Raw genomic sequence first — 21,042 nt, 5'->3', positions numbered from 1 at the left:
GGCTTAGTCGTCGCTTTTCTAGATAAAGCTTATTTATTCTGGAAAGCTAAATATTTTTTTCGCAATATCTTTTTTTGACATAAGTATAAAAATCTGACATCATTGTCTAAAATCTGAAATCACACACTCGACAATAAATGTTCCAACCCATCTCACTCATGTGATAGTAGACCACCGCTTGCTTCCGGTGAAGGAAAACATCGTGAGGAAACCTGCACACTGGTTGACTATTCAGTTTACTTGTATGTATGCGACTATTTGTCATGGATATGTAAGTCGACAGATAGTCATGTCAGATGCCTCTAGACGATATAATAAAATCTGACACTGGTGTTAGTAATAATACGTCGATAAGAAAGAACATATGCTTATTACTTTATTTATCACAGGTAATGTTTTGGATCGTGAAAGCAACAATTGTAAAATAGAGAAGTTATTTTAACTGTAGCGAAATGAAACGTATCATCGGTTTACAGTTGGATAGTAATCCGATAGCGTAATTAAGACTACCCACGGAGCGAAATCTAATATGCTTTTTGCTACTATGACAACGAAATGGCAACGAGCTTACAATTTACAGTTTAAATTTTCCGAAATGGTCTGTAATGAAGGTCGTATATATATTAGAAGACTAAAGGTCGTATATAGTTTAGAAGACTAATGTATTGTCGATTCGCCGAAATAAAGATGTATATGAGCTTTTGAAAGGAAGGGGCGTTATACTTTTACTATACTAATATTCTACTTGGTTTTGCCGATTAAATAGAAGTAACAATAGATTATTGTACCTATGTTTATGTGGCGTGTACATGAAGCTGACTACCATTAAAGATTTATGCGAGATCCAAAAAAAGATATAAGGGCAATAATCGGGCCACATTTATCTTGACTGGAGGACAGGAATTATAAGCAGATTCGTCCATTTAATGGTTATATGTCTAGTCTCTGAAAGGAGATAATTATTTAATGTCTGTCCGAAGTTAATTTAGGTAATTTTATATACAAATAATTATTTTTTGTTAATTGAGAGAGAAGGAAACCACTTCTTTAATATCGCCAAGAAATCTTCATTCCGCACGATCACAACGTCCCTCAGCCATAAGGAATGCAATTATAAGAGAGATTATTCTGCACTAGCTGTTGCCCGCAGCTCCTCCCGCTATGTTTGATCTCAGATCATTAACTATGTTTATTCCGAATCGGCTTAACGTTTTAGCCGTGAAAGTGTGACAGACAGACTTCGCATTTATAATATTAGTACAGTAGTATGGATTACAGTAAAAAATATGCTTTTGATAAAATGGGCATATACAGAACGTCCTCCCAAATGCAAGAACCAGCTATAAATAATTACTGTTACTAATGTTAAAAACTACGAAACGTACTGATGTATACATACTTATATATGGAGGACGTGTTGGTATATATTAAATTTTGTAAGAGCTTGGCACGGTCACTGCAAAAGGGAATTGCATAGTAGAGCCCGGCCGGCGGGCGAGACTTTCATTCGTTATTTACCAAAATAGTACACATAAAAGTTATTATTTCATGCGATCCGACGTGAGACCATATCTGTTGTTTTCTAGTTTTGCGCTTTTATTGCTTTTTAATAATACATTTTGAAAGGATGCAGAAATAGTGTTGATTGAAATTTTTATTTATTTTTTATTTGGAAAAACGTTCATTCTTTATAAATATTTAATTTTAAGAAAACAAATAACATAGTTGTTCTTTTCTCTGACGGTCTTTTGTCTTTCGTTCTTCTGAAATAGAAGTAGTGAAATTAAAATATCCTCTTCTACTTGACCTTTTCCAACTTATGTTAAGCATAACCTTAATATTATTTATGATTATCAAATTTCACATATATTAATATATTTAAGAGAGCACGAAGGAGCAAACATTCATCCTCAAAGACAAATGAGGTTTAACTCAAAGCGGTCGCGTTATAATGCGGGTTGGAAAGTACGTGGAGTCAACATAGATTTAATTTATGTACAAGATATATACACTTTATTCAAGTTTAAACGGATTCATCATGAAAAACTTTAAAAATCAAGTATTTGCAGTCCATTCCAAATGGACTCTAGCGTTACATAAAGTAATTTAATTTGTAGAGCAATCACTACTTTTTATATATAATTTTAGATTTCTCATGATATTTCGCAAAAATAAAACAGTAATGTTGAAATTTGTATTTAGTAAAAATCTAAGTTTATTTATTTTTCACACAATTTGATTATAGGTATATACATACATATATGTCTAATATTTACTGAAATATGTTTCTCATAAACGTTTAAGTTCTACAAGTCATTCATTGTTCTGAGAAACAACTTAAGCAAAGATACAAATGTTACAGTATTCACTGGAAAGTTTCACAACGAAAGCCTGCAATTTGTTCAGTTTGCAATAAGTATCGCTCCACTTTCTAAATGTCAGGGAGACTAAAGCAAGCCTACTGAAAGCTATGAATTGAAAGAAACTAGAGCTTTGAGATAGAGAAATGTACATCTACACAATAAAATTAATGGAAAATGTTTTAAATCCTTATTTTTGCGTTAGTGCAGTCAATGAGCATTTTAACCTATCTTAATTTAAAGGATATTCACCGTTGTTACCTCAGGTTGTCTCATTTAAAATTTAAAATGATAAAATTTGTAATATTGTAATATTTTATATTCGATTAGAGAAATGGGAATCTAGCAGGATTCCCGATAGATGCTTTATTTTATCAGATGTTTAAAACTATAGAAGCAATTAAATTTTTTAGTAAAGTATATTTTTTTTCATTCGGAAAAGCTTTGTCATGTGAGCCACTGTAACTTACCGAAGTAGCTGTAGGCTCGGTGTCGTGGTGGTAGGTGGAGAGGTGTCGGATTGTGCCCGCCATGGCGCCACCTTCACTGCTACATGCTTGCACTCATGTCCCAATTGGTGCAACTACCAAAACGTCTCAAATCACCTTTTAATTACACAAATCATTGTTCCACTGAATAGCTCCTGTAGTCGTTTTTATAAATATTCCTGTATTTGCGTTATATATGATATGTAAACCGTATGAGCAGTACGAGTTTTAAGAATTGTATTTCTATAATGAAAAACAAATGTTTGGTAAGCAATCGTATGGAATTTATTGACCAAGTCGGCACGATAAAATGTACGCGGTACGTACGTAGATCAAAGTAGGAAACGTGTGTGTGACGCCCCTGGTATTGCAGGCGTAGGTAGGCTGTGCTGACCACTTACCATCTGGTGGGCCGCACGCAAGTTTGCGTGCTTGGTAATAAAAAAAACTACAACGTTTTTTAAAATCCTCACAGTAAATGCTACATGGATAGTAATGATATTGTAAGCACGACTAACATTTTTGAAATAGTCTGAAGACGGGTAGTATTGGTAATGTGTTCATACAAAAGTGGTTCTGGTAATCGTTTATGTAAAATTGAAAATGGAATAAATAATAAAATAAATAAGAGTTCCGTAATTAAATTCCTCATATTTTTCATCACTGATCTGAAAACGGAATATTCCAGCGTTATGTATTATAGGTTATGTAATGTTTATGATACAAGAGATAACTTTCGCAACCATAGATCCAATATATTCGGGAACATGCCGAAGTTTCGTAACACATTGTATCTATTAAATTGAAGACCTTTATCAATATTTGGAGAAAGGTATTTCATGCGTAATACGTGTACAGTTCAGAAAATATAATTGGGATCGATTTGGAGAACAATAGCGTAAAATGTAACAATAGGATCAACAAAAGAGTATTGTATTGCCATATTAATTCATTGGTGTAAGTAATATTTGTCTAACATATACAATGCTTGTATTTTTTCGTTTTTGTGGGAAAGTCACGCGGGCGAGACCGCGGGCAATAGCTAGTTAAATAAATAAATAGTAGATTGTTCGTAAGATGTTCGATTTTTTGTGTCACATCCCGATTATGTGAAAAAATATGTGACTAAATCTATTTGTTAAAAATATATGCCTTTTTATTTATTATGTAGTTTAATTAGTAGTTTTATCAACTAAATAAAATAATGTAAAGTGTATATATTGTATTATAATGAAGTTATGCAATATAAAGAAAAGCTAATTTATAGGTCACCGGAGCGCAAGGAAACCTTCTCAATCTGTGCCATACTCTTCAAGTCAAACCTTGCAACTGAGTCGTGGGTGATAAAATGAACTACTAGTTCTCTTGATCCCTTGGAAGAACAGACAAGGGGTCGTTCTGAACAAAAGAATAGTAAATAAAGAAGCTAATTTGATAATTTTGTTAACAACATTACGTCAGAAACCGAATTATATGGACCATTGAAGAGAGCAATGAAAATTGGCTGCTGCCCAAAATTGAAATCGATTGTTTCAATGTTAAATTAAACAAGCTTAAATGGAGTCCACTGCAGTTTCTCGCAATAACGTTGACATGTATTTTATCTCATTGGGATATATTTTATTACAGCTGAGCCCAGAGATCTACGTGCACTTCAGGAAGTTAAGAAAACAAAAGTCGTTTTGTTCTACTTGTGTCATTAACTTCAGTCTAGCAGATTTTATCGATTGAGTAACATTCATCCACATATGAATCTTACTCAATCGATAAAATCTGCTAGACTGAAATGATACAAGTAGAACAAAACGACTTTTATTTTCTTATATATATATATAAATATATATATATATATATATATATATATATATATATATATATATATGTATATAAAAATAATATGTGTACAAGTATGACATGTACTTTAACTTTCCATAAGCAGTCTATAATTATAGTTTGAAAATCACTCGTTCCGTCTCATTTTCCTCCTTCACCTCTTACGGCCTTAGGCAACAAAAGCAGGTTTTTGATCCATATTTATTGCTCTCATTTACAGCGAAATAAATCAATGCAATGCGGTTACCATTGTTGTTAGGGTGGGATTAGCTGAAGGGTAGCCGTTACTCTCACACAGCCTTGCAGCATGTTGGGCACGGATTACTGGCCCTTGTGAGTACGACTTTAGATCAATGTAATAAACGCACAGAGAATAACGATCTTTACTTTAAAATCTGATACAAAATATATTTTTTTCATTAAAATAATAATGAATTGGACCTGACGCTACAATCCAGGTAAACTTGAAATGTATTAATATTTAAATAGATATAGAAAATAATATATCTTATACGATTTCTAAATCTTTGGTATACTTTTAGACAGTTTGAATTTGAATTAATAAACTCTTTATTGCAGAACAATTAATATGTATGCTCATCTTTTTAAAGATCTTTGGAGGCATGGTACTCCTTATTCACCTATAAGGAAATGGGGATATTAAAATGGTAGATAACTTTCAGAAACTATAACATTTGATAAATAACAGTAGAATATTTTAAGTCAATATACCTATAGATTCCGCATAAACCGTATAATGCGATTTATTTATTTTCAAGTTTCAGTACAATAAAATCAAAGTTGTATTTCTATAAAATATGAAAATGGTGCTTCAGTTCTGTATTGTCTTAGTTTGTGACGAGCCTCGTTCGTTGGGGATTAGCATCATGCCTGCGTACGAAATGAGATAAATTAATATGATATTAAGCTGTCGCATTGATCCATAGATCCATTGTTATGTCATGTTTTTCACTGACACTGACACTATTGGACATTTTTATTGCAACAAGAGTTGTATATTCTCTTTGTTCTATCCTCTGAATTGAATCAATTTGGTGTCTATAAATTTGTCTAAAGTGGTAGATTTATGGCTGGGTTTTAATTTAGAATGCGAGAGGGATTTTAATCTGCATTGTGTTCCCATACAAAGTTTGATACATTTTGTAAAATCTAATTATTATATATAGAAAATAATACTTTTTATCATCTGCTCCATACAGTATAATACTTAATTTATAAATTTGGATTTTTACCTAAAGTGTAATATATATTTGTGTACTTACATATACTTGATATCAATTATAATAAAGTTTAATTTAATCGCAGCCTCTGGGCTTTCGTGGCTTCGGGGCGTCATAGTTTAGAATGACACCAGGAGCACACAAATTAAAGAGAGATAATTGTAAATTGAATAATAACATTATACTGCAACACAGATAAGTAGAATAAAACATGCAACCATCAATTGTAATTCAATTTAAATATGTAAATACTTATAATTCTCACAATGTTGGACAGACTGTGCTATACTCACAAATTCTCAAGGAACTCAATTAGGTTTTTTCACGAGAAATATTTTCAATTTTATATCTCCGGACAAGATTAATGAGGAACATAAAACTGCGGCCAAAAAACAAAGTTACGGCGAAATGAATAAGGTGCCTATTATCATGACGAATGTTTGAAGTTCAACCCTGCTCCTTTTTTTATTATAATCATGTGTTTATGTCATAATATATTGAAGGATTCATTTTCGGGAAACCAATTTTAATATTTTAATCGTTATGTAAAATTTTATTGAGCTATGCGTGATTACAAATTTGTACTAACTTTTGATGATTATCATTTAATGATGATATTGTATGTAATATATAAGTCTGTTAATAGGAAGATAAGTAAATATAAGAGTTAGTTTTAAAATATGAACGTATCATTAATAATAAATAAATCATTAATTTTCATATATACATGAAATAAAAATAACTTCCCAAAACTTTTGTAAAACTATACGAACTAACTTTATATTTTATTTTTCAGAATATTTATAAAAACAATAAATACTCGGGACGGACTCTGACAAATTGAAGTAAACTCGCGTGGCTACGCGCGTGTCGTAGAGGTTTCGTAGCGGGTCTACGAGCGCTACGCCGCTGGTCCGGCCGGCGACTGCCGCAACGCCTGCCCGCGCCCGCCGCCGCACTCCCGTAATCATTGACAAAATACTTCACCTGCTTTCTTAGGGAATACAAGTCCTGTAAACAAGTGGTCGTACTCCAGTGCAAACGCCACCGAGTCAACACTAATGTACCCTTGTTTTTTTAGGTTGCAAGCGGAAACGTTCCTTAAATGGCCCTTATACTATAATTTACGTGGTTATTTTAACAGGAAGTTATATTGTATTTGTAAAGTTTAAATAAGCAGTTTGGTTTGTAAATTCTGAAACTTCACAAATGTTGTTGACACTGAAACTTGATTTCATAATTATTCATTGATACTTCGAACTGTGTGCTGAGATGACTGAAAATACTCTAATTGTTGGATGGAGTGAGCTGAAACAGTCGCGAATTCACTGTGAAGTGCTGAGCGAGCTGCGGGTTGTAAATAGCAAAAAGTTCGGTGAACAGGCCAGGGAAGTATAAAGAGATTGGACAAGTTAGTTGAGAAATAAAAGATGAATGCGCCCATCCATCAAACAGTCGCGGCAACAGCTGACTCGCTAGTTGACGCCCACTAGAGTCGCCATAACGGTCACATCATGGTATGACGGTCAATGTGATCAAACTGTTCTCAAGAATGGATTTGTTTCAGGTTAAAATATACAAACTTTTTTATGAATAAGAGGGATTAAATGCGAAGTGCCGCGGTGACAGCTGACCGTAGTCACGCGACTATAACTATTACAATAATTTGCTGGCGGTCGCTATCTCACGGCATTTGTATACTACGGTACGGCATGTTGCTAAATAAAATCGGACATATAATATCTAATGTATTTGAAATGTTGCTCTTTATCAATAAATTAGCTTATGTTTTGACATTTGTTGTTACAAATGTTACTGTAACCAATACTCCTGAAAACATAAGAAGTCAATTTCTCAACAGCTCTTCATTCATTGAGCTACAATATATAAAATTGCGAATAAAATAATTGAATACTCTAGTAAAAGCTTTATTTGATTTTATTTATAAAAGATATGCATTAGTACGTATTCGATATATTCAGGTAATAGGTACTCGAGCAACGTTTCCTATTACGTTTCAAAAGGTGGATTACATCGATGATAGGACAGAAAGTAGGTCAATGTATAAGAAAATATGTTGTATGTGGCGCTTTAGACCCAGCACATTCGTTTGTGGAAATTTATACATTTAATGAGCGCACCGACCGCATTATAAACAAAATGAACAAATAATTTGTAACAAACATTTCAGTTGGGCTCGCTACATTGTTTTTGATTTATTTTTCTAATTAAGTTAAAATTAAACGTAATATAAACAACAGCTAAGAAATGAAGATCGGTTAACATCAGTCGGGGAAAAGTGGAGGAGACTGACAAACTGTACCGACGAAATATAAAGAGGTATAAGGGGAGTGAGTTGATGAACATGAACCATAAATAGGTTAGTAGTATTTACTATCGTTACTGACATATGTTTATGGATCTCTCTTAACTGAATAAAAATATTTATATTCTGTTACACATATTTGATCATTACCTAAACCGTATTTAACGTATACTGTAATTTAGCTATAATTACCATGTTATTACGTGAAATTACATTATGATAGAGGCGTGTAAATGTGGTCATACGAGCAGAAATTTACACTCGAGGCAAATCGAGCGCGATAATAAGGCCATGTGAGTATATAATTAACGCACGTGTACAGTCGAGGGTAGATAAACCTGACCTTACCTTACACTTGTTGTAGTAAGTTAGTTAGGTGGGGGATCATGTTTATCTGGCCCCGACCGTGAATCATTAATTGGACGTTTTTATTCACATTTAAAGTGGGCACCTGTTACGTACAACGTCGAAAATTACACTAGTGCAATAAATGTTCGTGTTGAAAAAGAAATATAGTTTTGCTGGGTTCATAACGAGGTACGTAGTACTGTCATGCAGTCACAAAATATCCCTTTGTTAGGTGCACATGCAGTGCATGTTCATTATTTAGTGCATTCAAATTACTACTCTAAACCATACACCGCGAACATGTGATGTCATTTCAGCAGAGACCACATGCCCTAGGTGAGCGGTGGAACGCTGCAAAGTATCGTTTCGCTGTTAAGGCTTTATATCTCATAATTGCCATGTACGACATTCTAGAGAGGTTGAAGTGGTGGTCCTAGCGAACTACACACCCGATAGCTAGATATATTATAGCATATATATTATAGATATTTCATAGTTAAGTAATTAGTTAATGGTAAGACCGCTCGCTGTCCATGGAGACCAATGGCTTATTAAATATTACCAATGCGTTACTGATTTTAACGATGTTCATATGTACTTATACCCCTGTATGGTGACAACATATGCCAATATTTAATATTTAATGCAAACGTCTGAACCGGGTCGCGCAGCCTTGCCGCGTTTGTCGCTCACCTGAGACGCCGGGTTTATAGTTGTACAATATTGTACATGATGTGGACATAATTAGATAGTTAATTAAATCCCAGCTTTTGGATGAATCGAATTAGCTTGGAAATGAAGTGACTTGAATTCAGTGTAATTTATATTTGGCAAATTTACTAATGTGTATGTTTTGTGGCAACAGGTGAGCAATAGGCGACTAGACACAATTTTGATTTGATGCCTCTGAAAAATCACACAATTATAGAGTCAAAACTGAAAGAATCACATCAAAAATAAAAAAAATCCTATGTTATAGCAAAAAACAATTAACATCTTTGAGCGACATTTGAAATTACCAAAATGCTTCTTTCGTATACGTCATTATAAGAACTGCTCTTCATCTCTATGCCTCGATAATAGTGATGAATCTACAATGATTTAGGATATCTTGATGTGCTGTAGACGGTGTCAACGCTGTTCCATCAGTTAAATATCGGTATTACTGCGAATGTACCTAGCCGGCCCTCTGGGGAAATCTTCAGTTGTCTTGACTTGCTGTTACAGAACTGTGTGGAGGAGAGTGTAGGGAAAGAGGATGAATAAAACCGGCCAAGTGCGAGTCGGACACACACACGAAGGGTTCCATATCTAAGAAAATTTTACTATAAAATCGGCAAATTAATTGAATTATTTTTTATAAAGTAAATTAATATATGATTAAATAGGTATACTGTAAACATTTCAAGGGTCTATTTCTTGCCATTATCAAAAAAGAAGCGGTGTTGGTGTAATGGTTAAGGCGCCCGCCTGTGGATCGAAAGGTCCCAGGTTCAAATCCTACTCGTGCCACATGAGTTTGTATAGTAGTTTTCATCGACCAGGAAACCTGCACACTGGTTGATTATTAACTTGTGTGTGAAATGGAGAAGGCAATGGCAAACCACTCCATTACTAATGCCAAGAAAGTTGTTGTGTGTGTTTAATACCACGTAATGACCACGACCCTGAAGAATACGACTATGAAGAATATCAAAAATGAGCCAAAAGTCACATTTGTTGTATGGCAGCTAGAAAGAGCAGGCTCACTCAGACTGGGCTCTGAAAGCACCATAAAAAAGAACGACAGCTTTTTCTGACCATTGCTTTCACCATTTTGTTATGTAACCATAAATAATATTTTGAATCGTACACCAACAAAAAGAATTGGATAAAATATTACACAATGAAAAAGTTCCTACGTTTAGGACAAATATAATTATAATCGTTTTCCTCATGGCTGAGGGTCATGGCCATTATATGGAATGAAATACACACAACAACTACCTGTAGTATGTATTCTGGCTATGTGGAATGAAACACGTACAACAAATAGCGTTACATATGTACTTATTTACAAAAAATACCCACCAAACTAACTTAAAATCAGTATATTCCGCGAATTACACCAGTTAATCGCAATCTCGTTTCCAGTCCGTGGACTGCTGAGGTTACCCTTTAATTAACTGAACTTGAATTAATTTAAAATTAACTTTCTGTTCTACTTTAAGGAAGTTACGTTTCGTGTACGTAGCTGAGGTCGAGATCCTGCGATTTGTTATTTCAGCGGTATTTAAAAATTAATGATTATTCTTACACCAGAAATTTACAAATAACTAATTTTAATAATAAAAACTGAGAATTATGTATATCTGTCAATATATTTAAAATTTATGGTAGTATATAGACACCTTATGATTATTGGTGATGCCATCAAGGGTGACAAGATGATGTCTGATAACTAGGGATGCAGAAAATCATGCGAAGTGGAGAAGGAAAAGTAGGATAGCGGAAGTTCTATGCCGTCACAGAGAAAACGCTCAGATAAGAGAGAGGTTGAAATATATTAATCGTCAAATGCGTCGGCCTTTGTATTATATTTCTATGATCATACCACTCGACGCTCGATGTTTGTATTTTGAATTGAGGGCAACCGCACTGAATAATACGACATCTGTATATCTAAACATTAATATTGTTTTAAACAATTTACTGTATTATTCTTATGTGAACTGATTTGTAATTTTTTATGAGAATAATTATCTTAAACCTAAGCCCAGAAACTCTGATAATTTTCAAAGGTTCTTTTTACGCACAGACTCCGGGCATAATCCTGAAACTGGAAACACGCGAAGAGAGAGAAACTCATATCAATACACATCTACATGAGCCTGAAAACATATCACATGAAAAGAATATATGTAATTTAATTAATTAAATCTGCAGCGTAATTTTAGATATGATTTAAGTACAATTTGGGAATGAAATAACGTGATAATGTATACCTACCAACGCCTTTGAAGGATACCTGAAAGGAATTTCAAACATAAACCTAATTTTACACAAGGTTTACGAGTCTGATAAACTATTATAACTATAGATGAGTTTACGATCAGTATTTATGTAGTTCATTCCCAATAAGTACGTCTATTTGGGAATATATTTGTAAAATAGTACTTATTCATAATCGCAACTCTGACTGAGACTTCAAAGTATTTGTTTAGAAATTACACCTTCACAGCTATTTTTTCACGTCAATTAAAGCAAACGTCAATCAAGTTAAAATATATAGTATTTATCAAAAATTAAGTACAAACTACTGGCAACTATATGTTTGAATATATTAGACTGATATGAGCACAGTTTCAAATAAACTGAAACTGTTTGAATACGACACGTTAATGATCTCATAACGTTGAATAATCTCATTTATTAAACTTTAGGTACTATCCAAATATATACAAATTGCGACATAATTACACTCGAACTAGCTGTTCCCTTGGGTTATCGCTGCCGTATTAATTTCGGGTAAACATTTATATGTAACTTTAGTTTACATATGATACAATAAAATATTTAACACTGAAAAAAGACTAAATGTAGAACAAATTCGATACTCCACATCCGTATCGTACATCGTACGTTACGATGTTGAGTACGGTTGGAGAAGCTATTCACAAAACTTCACTGGTGCAAAACAAGTCGAAGGCAACTGAAAGATTTTTGTATACTTATATTAAACGTAGACAATTATACTTAGTAATTGTTACCGTACAGCGTTCGGTCGCCTACCTATGACGCCTGGAAAAGCATAACATTTTCGACGTCTGCCTAGAGTAGCTGATAATAGAGCACCAGTAGACTACCTGTTGCAGGGTTTCCGTCGCCCGCATATGGTCTGCTCCTACTGACACCAACAGTTTATTCTGTCTCAATTTTATCTTTAAGACTGGGCCAACCCTCACATTTTTATCGATTTCTTAGTGTTAGTGAGCGGAAACGACAATCTACACTGTAGGTAAAGACAGATGTTAAACTACTCACAGTACAATGTGAAAAGTGGATACCTATATTTTAATCTCACAGAAACATGTTTCTACTGACGCATATGTTCAGCCCCTGATGATTAGTTTTAACTTCGTTTTATTTTGGAACAATTCACGTCTTTTGCTAAATTAGCTGTAAACAGCTTAATTTTTAACTTAACATTGGATTATTTCCCATGAAAATTTATTGTTTTTTCGCATGTGAGTAAAGCAAATACTTATGTTAAATTTGCTACATTTACCAAGAGTAAATAAAACTTCGAACGAATTATACCACAGAATCTTTCGGACTTATACAATTCAATCTGTAGGTTTCTTGGAAAATCTTAAGACGTTTTGTTTTTACAGCAAACAAATCCAGAATCAGATTGAAACAAACGCAACGGGAACATACTTTTTGTAGGTAGAACCAGATATTATCTTAGCGCCTACTTGATTAAGCAATAGATTTCAAGCTGGCTATGTAGGCGAAAAATGTGTAAGACTAGGTATTATTATAAAAAAAATATCTATTGAAACTTCTGATAGTAACTAAAAACTACCGGACGAATTTTTGGACGGTTTCCACAAATAGATAGAAAGTATGATTCCTGAGAAAAGTTTCAGTGTATAACTTATTATAGTTTCGGGTGAAGCCGGATTAAGTATATGAACATAAGCAAATATTTTGTGCTTACATATGCACTGACAAACATTGTAAAATCATTTTATATCCAAATTTCCGCTTCCTGTATATATAAAGCTAGAAAACAGTGGAATTTACAGAAGTAAGTCTAACTCATTTTTACATAATAACATCAAAAAGCGCAGCTTTAAATATAAGAGGAAGAAAAATTATGAGTTCCGTTTGCAAATAAAGATAATAAGAAAACAGTTTCCTCGCATCGTAGTCAACTTTCGTAATGTAATAGAATCACAGCATTCGTTTAATATTTACGTTGTATGGCTCAAGTTCTGAAGTTAACAACTTCTTTTATAGGCCAGGCACGGAAATGAGGAGGGCTATCAGATTTGAAAATAAAATTACAACACGAGATTTCGAGGTGAAGTAATTTTTTCTTGAAATGTCTGTAACTGAAATTGACTTTTACTTTGAGTACAAATTACTCTTCTACTGTAATAAATCTTTTTACTTGTAATATTAATCTTAAAAAGTGGAAGTGTCTGTAAGTCTGATTTAAAATAGCATTGGAAATAGACATTAATAATTAAGATGTATCGACAAAGATATCTCGTGTAACTATTGAACGAGAATGGTCTTTAAAAGATTATAGAAATATATATATCATAGGTCTCGAGCGCGACTCACCCGCACCGTGGCCAAGCCGACTGAGAGCTAGGCGAAAGAAATAGAACTCACTCGAAATAATACTTATTCGAAACTTCGCGTTGTTTGTTTTATAAGTAATCAACCGATTACCCAAATCATTCTAAAGTGAGAAATTACCACGGGGTCGAATCCCTAGAATACAGCTAATACAATATTAAATATATTACATGTCGCACTACAAATACAAACTAGGTAAGGAATAGGTTTGTTATGTTTATAAATGTACTTAATTATACTAACATGAAACACAAATATTTTCCTTTCGATAAATTGATTCCAGTATATAATACCAATGTAGTTTTCTAACACTAAAACCGTTGACATGATTGGTTTTTGGATTGATTTGAATATTTATTCATATGAATATTCCAGTCATAGCTAACTAACCCCATTTTAACTGTAATTCAATATCAAACGTTTCCATATGCATGAGCGTGTTCTATGTGTGTCCACAGAATTCGCGGTAATCGCCATAAATCCACTCTGAAACTGATTGTAGTGATGATGGTCGACGAGACACAAAAGTAGTTTACTTTTTTGTAACTGCTATATTAGGAATGCAGTTATGCGTACGCGTAAGTGTCAAATCACCTGGCTAATAAATTTAGAGGATTCAAGTCTACCATACAAGTAGGTGGCGCAATTAGGCGTGGCCTTAAGACCACTTGTAAAAATCGTCATAACGCGTCAACATTAGAAGAATAAACTCATAGCATTTGCCCGAATGTTCATTTCACCAAATCTCCATGTGCTACACACTCGTATATGCTGAAACACTTATTATATTTTTCTTACTTACGTGCCACATTTAGTTATACGGCGCCGGCGGACTTACGCTGGGTTTTAATAATGATATGTTGCTAGCCTATTGCCCAAGAGAAGAATCTCCCGTTTATATTCATTTCCCTTTATATTCTTTCCCTCTTCAGCAGATTGTAGAAGTCAGTACTTCTACAATTTGATGAAGAAAAACAAGCTGGCACCTTCTGTAAGTCATTCGCTCTCAGACCGGCTTGAAAGACAGATTCACAACCACCGTGGCGGATCCAGATAGCGGACGGGCGTGGTACCCACATACCACGCCCGTCCGCTATCCGAGGTCCTGGGTTCGATTTCCAGCGAGGGCAAATATTTTTACCTCTGATAACAGATGTTGTGTTATGTCCGTGTTCATCGGATGTGCAATGCGAGCTTGGAGCTTAGTGTAGGCCGTTGAGTGTTGTCTATTTATTTATTGCTAAATATTTTCATATCAGGTGATGAGGCCGCGCCAGGGCAGCCAAGCGCGGAGACGTGTTTGTGGGTCGCGTACAGATTGCCAATATCCCACACTAATTGCAGTCGCCGGGTTCACACGTCACAATTTATTTGTTTTCGTCGAGTTAATTCTAGATTCGATAGGTAGGATAGATTTTCAGTTGTACTAAATTTTATATAATCAGTGAAGATTTTCACTAATCAATTAATTTCAATTTATTTAACAAAGTGAAAGATATACCTACGCTTATATATTTTGTAGCAGAGTCAAAACAAAGAGTTTTCATCAATTTCTTGTCTGTTCGATTTTCTCTTTTAATTTGCCTTCCCTTCATTATTTTTCCATCTCGGAGCTACCATTATTTAATTATATTTTGTATCAATCTTCTTTGCCTTTTAGCCCCTTAATCCTCAGTATTGTTCAGAGGATAAGTACGATACGTGTTTTATATGTTAACAAAATAAGTTACAGATGAACAGGGTTGCCAATAGTGCCTTCTGGTCGATAATTGGAGCTGCCAAGTTTGCACGTGACCAATTAGCACACTGTAAATACAAACGTGACCAAGAACAAGACCTATACTCATTCTAGTCATTTTGCTAGCGCAATAAAATAAAAAAGATTGCTGAGAAGTCACATCATCTCTCATCTAAGTTTTCTCGGTTGTTTCCACCGCCATAAAGCCCAGGTTCAGCTTACCTACTTTTACATCTCCATTTCAAACGGTCTTCGGTATTCTTTAGTGGTCAGAGCATTGGCAACGCCTTCTTAGGTTCTGTTATACCCACTCAGGTAAAATGTATTTAATTTCTTTTGATCCCCATAGATAAAAAAAGGTAGTAAAAACAACTTGGCTAAGTTATACTATTATGTTTCAGATAGTGTTCGTATTGAAATAAAAAATAAAAACTAAATTAAAAAATGTAGAAACCCCCGACTCGGAAGTTGTAGGTATCCTCTCATCTGCTAGAAAAGACTTGATAGTCTCAAAACGGCTGAACACACATTTCCCAAACATAGCTAAGAACACTGTCGATTAAATTTATAAAAAAGCTAGAGCAATATTAGTTCAGCCGTTTGGCTGCTACGAGGCCACGCATACAGATACACTATTACGTTAAATTTACGTTAGAATCACAATAGAAGTGACATAACATGCCACGATGAAATAATTGATATGAATTTATTGAATACAGTCACGCCAACTATGATGCCTGTATTCATTTCATAGTGATTATGGAATTGCTTAAAACGAAATCGATTTCATTCATTTTATCTATGATCGTATCTATGAGAATGTGGGTACGTTCTTATTTTCCTGATTTTATCAAACATTATCTCTCCTAGTTAAGTTTTCATTTATGTATGTAGGTAACAGCAGAGAATTTGTATCCTTATATAACGGTAACGCCTACTCGTACATTAACTCAATTTTACAAATATTTATAGTATTATCAAGTCGAATATTGATTCCGATATGCCTGTAGTCAGGCATAGTCTCTTTACGACTAATCTTCGTAATCTGTTTTAATCAGTTTATATCATGTAAGGTACTCGTAGATATATACAATTGAATGGAGTAATTTAATCTACAGAAAGGTTTTAGCAGAAGGTTTACCAGGATAAAGAGATGGCATTAGAACAACAAACGAAAAGAAAATATAACAAAGTAAAGCTATTCAAATAGATCCGCGAAATCCGACCAAATGAGAGATTTTCCGCGGACTAGAGTGACCCGCTTCCTAAAAAGAGCCAAGTAATACCGTAATACGAACATCAACGGTTACGACTACAAATAGATATTCTTTAAAAGTAGAGTAATTGAAACAGTACCTATTTCTTATTTACAATATAGGTAGCTATAATAATTTTGCTAGTACGTTTTGTGACTTTATTGTTTTAGTGTTTTTGCTTTTCGCAAAATTATTTGTAATGCAATACAATATTATGAATTCATTTTTATTAATGCATGCATACAAAATACAATCAATAGTGCTACTACAACTACTTGCAAAACTCGAAAGTCACATAATTGAAACAGCGGTGGTGTAATAAGCAAGCAAAAGGCATGCGGCCCACATGTTGGGAAGTGCAGAACCGGGTGCCCACGCGCGTTGCAGTTCCTAATATAGTGTCAGGTCCATACAGAACACTATTCCTTAATCTTTACTTGAAATTATTGATAATCGACTTAATTTGTATTAAAAATAAAATCAAATCTACAAAGAGGTGTTAATATTATATTGTTAATGCAACTGTAGGTCACACCGGACAGTTCTCCTTAATTATTGCTAAATCAAATTTGAGTTAAAAACTATTTAAAAAGAGGTGTAAAGTAATTAATACTGTTAATGCAAAGCAAAGAGCAATGATCATTGAACAGTGAGCAGAGTCAGCGAGGCGGCGAGGCATCCGCGCGGAATGATCCATCAACCAGGTCGAGCAAATCAAACACCTACAATCATGCCCTTGTAATTACTGATCTGTGAAAACCTAGGTTGGGCTTCACTTATGTTGATTTTTAACCCCCCACGCAAAAAGAGGGGTGTTAAAAGTTTAACGTATCTGTCTGTGTATCTGTCTGTAGCATCGTAGCTCCTAAACGGATAAACCGATTTTCGTTTATTTTTTTTTGTGTCATAGATAATTTTATCCTTAGTGTTCTTAGCCATGTTTCATGAATATCGGTTCAGCCGTTCAAAAGTTGTAGCGAAATGAATATTGAAAGTCGGGGGTTTTTTAATTAGTCTAACAAATAAACTTGTATAATAAATTATAGTAATCGTGGAGTAATCACCCCAGGAGGGGTGACGTCAAGCAGGCGAGGTATAACATTTGCTGCACAACTTTGATTCGCATCGATTTAAATCGCACCATCATTGTTTTTCATATAAGACATGCCTAAAAAATATTCCTATCGCTAAGTATCTACTTATTTAATTTGATGATTTTATTCTAGTTAAGTACTTATTTAGTTATTTATGTACACAACATAACAGTGTAAATATAAAAGTCATACAAACTAAGTACTAAGGTACTAAAAGTACTACGAAATTATTGTGACTCTGACCAAATGAAGTATTTAATATGCCTTTGCTGTGGAGTTAATTTAGAATTAAAATAAGAGATTAAAGTAACGATGAAAATATTGCACCAATTTGCACCGGTATTCCCAATGCTGACAGCAATGTACTCAGAGTATAAAATTTAATATTTTAAGGATACAATTTTGAAATGCCGCAGTCAGTATGAGCTCCGGGACTTGGAGATTAAATGGAATTTTATTTTTAATAAGAAATATTCTGGAATAATGAGTCCAGATTTGGAATGTTATTGTAAATTTTGATGCAAACTTGAGTTTTTATTTGCTTAAATGATGCCTGAATTTTGAGATTGTTTATTAATTACCTAAAATTTATTTAGACAGAATCGGTTTTCGTAAGTACTTACACATATTTCCAATGTAATAAGTGTATTTTTTCAAAATTTGGGAGTTTTTGAATACTACCAATTTAAAGGAAAATTTATTGATAAGTTTCTGTGTATAAAAAATAAGCCGTACTTGCAGACTTAATTTTAAATATAGCTGAGTAAGGCTACTCCAAGCTGATCTCTGAATTATACGAAGCCACAGTTTGCAAATTTCGACTACAATGCACCGCAAAATTAATTTGCCTGTGGTGGTATAAAAATTGCGAAGTGACCCACATAAAATGAGGTTTAATTTGAATGAAATATGGCTTATAATCAAAAGGAATATCAACTTTTATATCTTATTTCTCTTATGCTCTTTATAATGTAACATAATAATGAAAACACATAGGGATACAGTGCATAGCCGGCGACGGTTTAAAAAGGTTTATTTCCTGGTTCCTTTTAGAATCAGGTTGGGTAAGAACGAGCCTTTTCCTAGATGTTAAAATATTAATACCTATCGCTCTATTATGATATAGGATAATTCCTTCTTCGTGTCGACTCTGTTAAAGTGCGGACCAATACGACGCCACTGGTACAGCATATCTATGGTGTCATACAGGTCTTTCGGTATGTAGGATAGTTCCTCGAAAATGATTAATACCTATTTTTTGTGAAATGATCAAATTTAGATCAGATTTCTTTAGCATCGTTCAAAACATGAGAGAATTTCGTGACAATTGGCATGTAATAACAGCCGTATTACGACCCAATGATTCCCCATAAATAAAACACACAAAGGCTGAGGATCACATTAAATCAGGTGTGGAGGAGTGCTGTTTATTTTGATGACTAACTGCTATATTCTATTCACACCTTTCGTGAGCGTCCGAATTCCTTTCTCGACAAAGGAGCAATCAGGCGTTGAACAATATGGGCCTCTCTAAATATTATATTTCAAAGGTGGGAATTTCCTTTACGCCTGAACCGACCTTTCTTTATTGTTCACACGTGCACTATGATTGTGTAGGTATTACACACATCATTAACAGATCCGAAAATATTTCTTGTCGGATTTCCTTGAAGAAATTGTTTGGAACCGTACAAGGCTGAATCCATCGGACGATGGATGCCACAGAGGATTTATTATGTAGTTTGGTTAACGCGGAGGTAATATATTTTTTTTTACTACACATTTTCACAAAAATACAACATTTACCAAATAATAGTAATTTGGTAAATGTTGTATTTTTGTGAAAAGAAAAAACACATCTGTAAAATAAAGTATGTACTTAACAAAAAATTTCTTCACCGTCCATTCACGGTGAAGAGTCAGGGTTGAAATAGTGGTAGTATATTTTACCAGTGGCGCTCATAAACAATTTTATAGGTTTTTAAAGTGACCTATTACGTCGAAAGTAGGTATAAGTCCGTGAACGCTGTCAAATTCAGTCACGAAAGACCACAAACGACGGGGAGGGCACGCGAGCTGAATCATGAATATTGTTAAGTACCAATGTAAAGAATAATAGTTACATCATCTTGTAATCTCATAGCTAGTACGATCTAAGTTCGATTATTAAAAAATATATTAGATTTCTTCAACCGTGGAATATACAGTCAGCAATCTTAGATAGACTACAAACATACTTTGGTATTACTAAAATTAAATTGTATTACTCATTAATTAATTACCTAGTTTAAGTAGGTACATATCTACCTATGTAGAAATCAGTTATTGCTCATAATATTCTAATGTGCTTTTACAAATATATTGAAAACAATATAAACTCATATTTTAGCAAATAATCTTTGGCTTTTCGTTTTGTAAGTAAATGAATAAATTTACTCCAAATGATCCAATTCGATGACTAATATTTACGTATGATTTATTAAGTTTTATTTATATGCATTAAGTAACAATTTGAACATTAATAAAAGTGCTATGTAATCTTCTATTTAAATCTCAGTTCTTTTTGTGGGTGAACTGTGTTTTGTAAAACTAAATTATTGTGAGGGGACACAATACATTAGCGCCAAATGTCAACATGTCAGACTTGCGTGTAACACTGGGGCTTATTTGATTATATCATAATACCTTCTCTTTGCTACGGAAAATGAAGTATTAATTTACACTAGCTTTTGCTATTTCGTGCGCGGACACGCTCATAACTTATTGTCACTATCTTGGTTTCTAAGCAACATATCGTGATAAAAACAGAAGAAAAAAAGAATCGAAAAAAGGTCGGTCCAGATTTTAAGTAAAATCATGTAAAAACTGTATAAAATTCCATCCTATAGTTTTTGCGTAATGCCCGAACAAACATACAGACAGACAGAAAATTCTAAAAAAAATTGTTTTGGGTTCCATAAAGGTTAGTTCCATAAAGATTCCATATAATTATTTTGCTGTAATATG

The 21,042-nt window shown here is 33.8% G+C and overlaps 1 protein-coding gene across 2 annotated transcripts in view; it reads right to left on the bottom strand.

The window, feature by feature from the left end:
- The window catches only part of dcma (decima), a 79,556-nt gene that overhangs the window by 21,219 nt on the left and 37,295 nt on the right, over positions 1-21,042 (bottom strand). The window contains exons 1-2 of one of the 2 annotated variants that reach the window (XM_053759524.1): positions 6,754-6,834; positions 2,831-3,091 (exon numbers count right to left, since the gene is read on the bottom strand). The exons of the other annotated variant lie outside the window; for it this stretch is intronic. Of the exons in view, the coding sequence (XP_053615499.1) occupies positions 2,831-2,893 (63 nt within the window). The 5' untranslated portion in view covers positions 2,894-3,091; positions 6,754-6,834. Of the gene's footprint in view, positions 1-2,830; positions 3,092-6,753; positions 6,835-21,042 lie in introns of those variants that run through there. 2 annotated transcript variants of the gene reach the window in all.

This window comes from Plodia interpunctella, chromosome 2, assembly GCF_027563975.2.
Source record: "Plodia interpunctella isolate USDA-ARS_2022_Savannah chromosome 2, ilPloInte3.2, whole genome shotgun sequence".
Classification (NCBI taxonomy): domain Eukaryota; kingdom Metazoa; phylum Arthropoda; class Insecta; order Lepidoptera; family Pyralidae; genus Plodia; species Plodia interpunctella.
The sequence above is the reverse complement of the archived record's forward strand: the minus strand, read 5'-3'. Positions and strand labels throughout refer to the sequence as shown.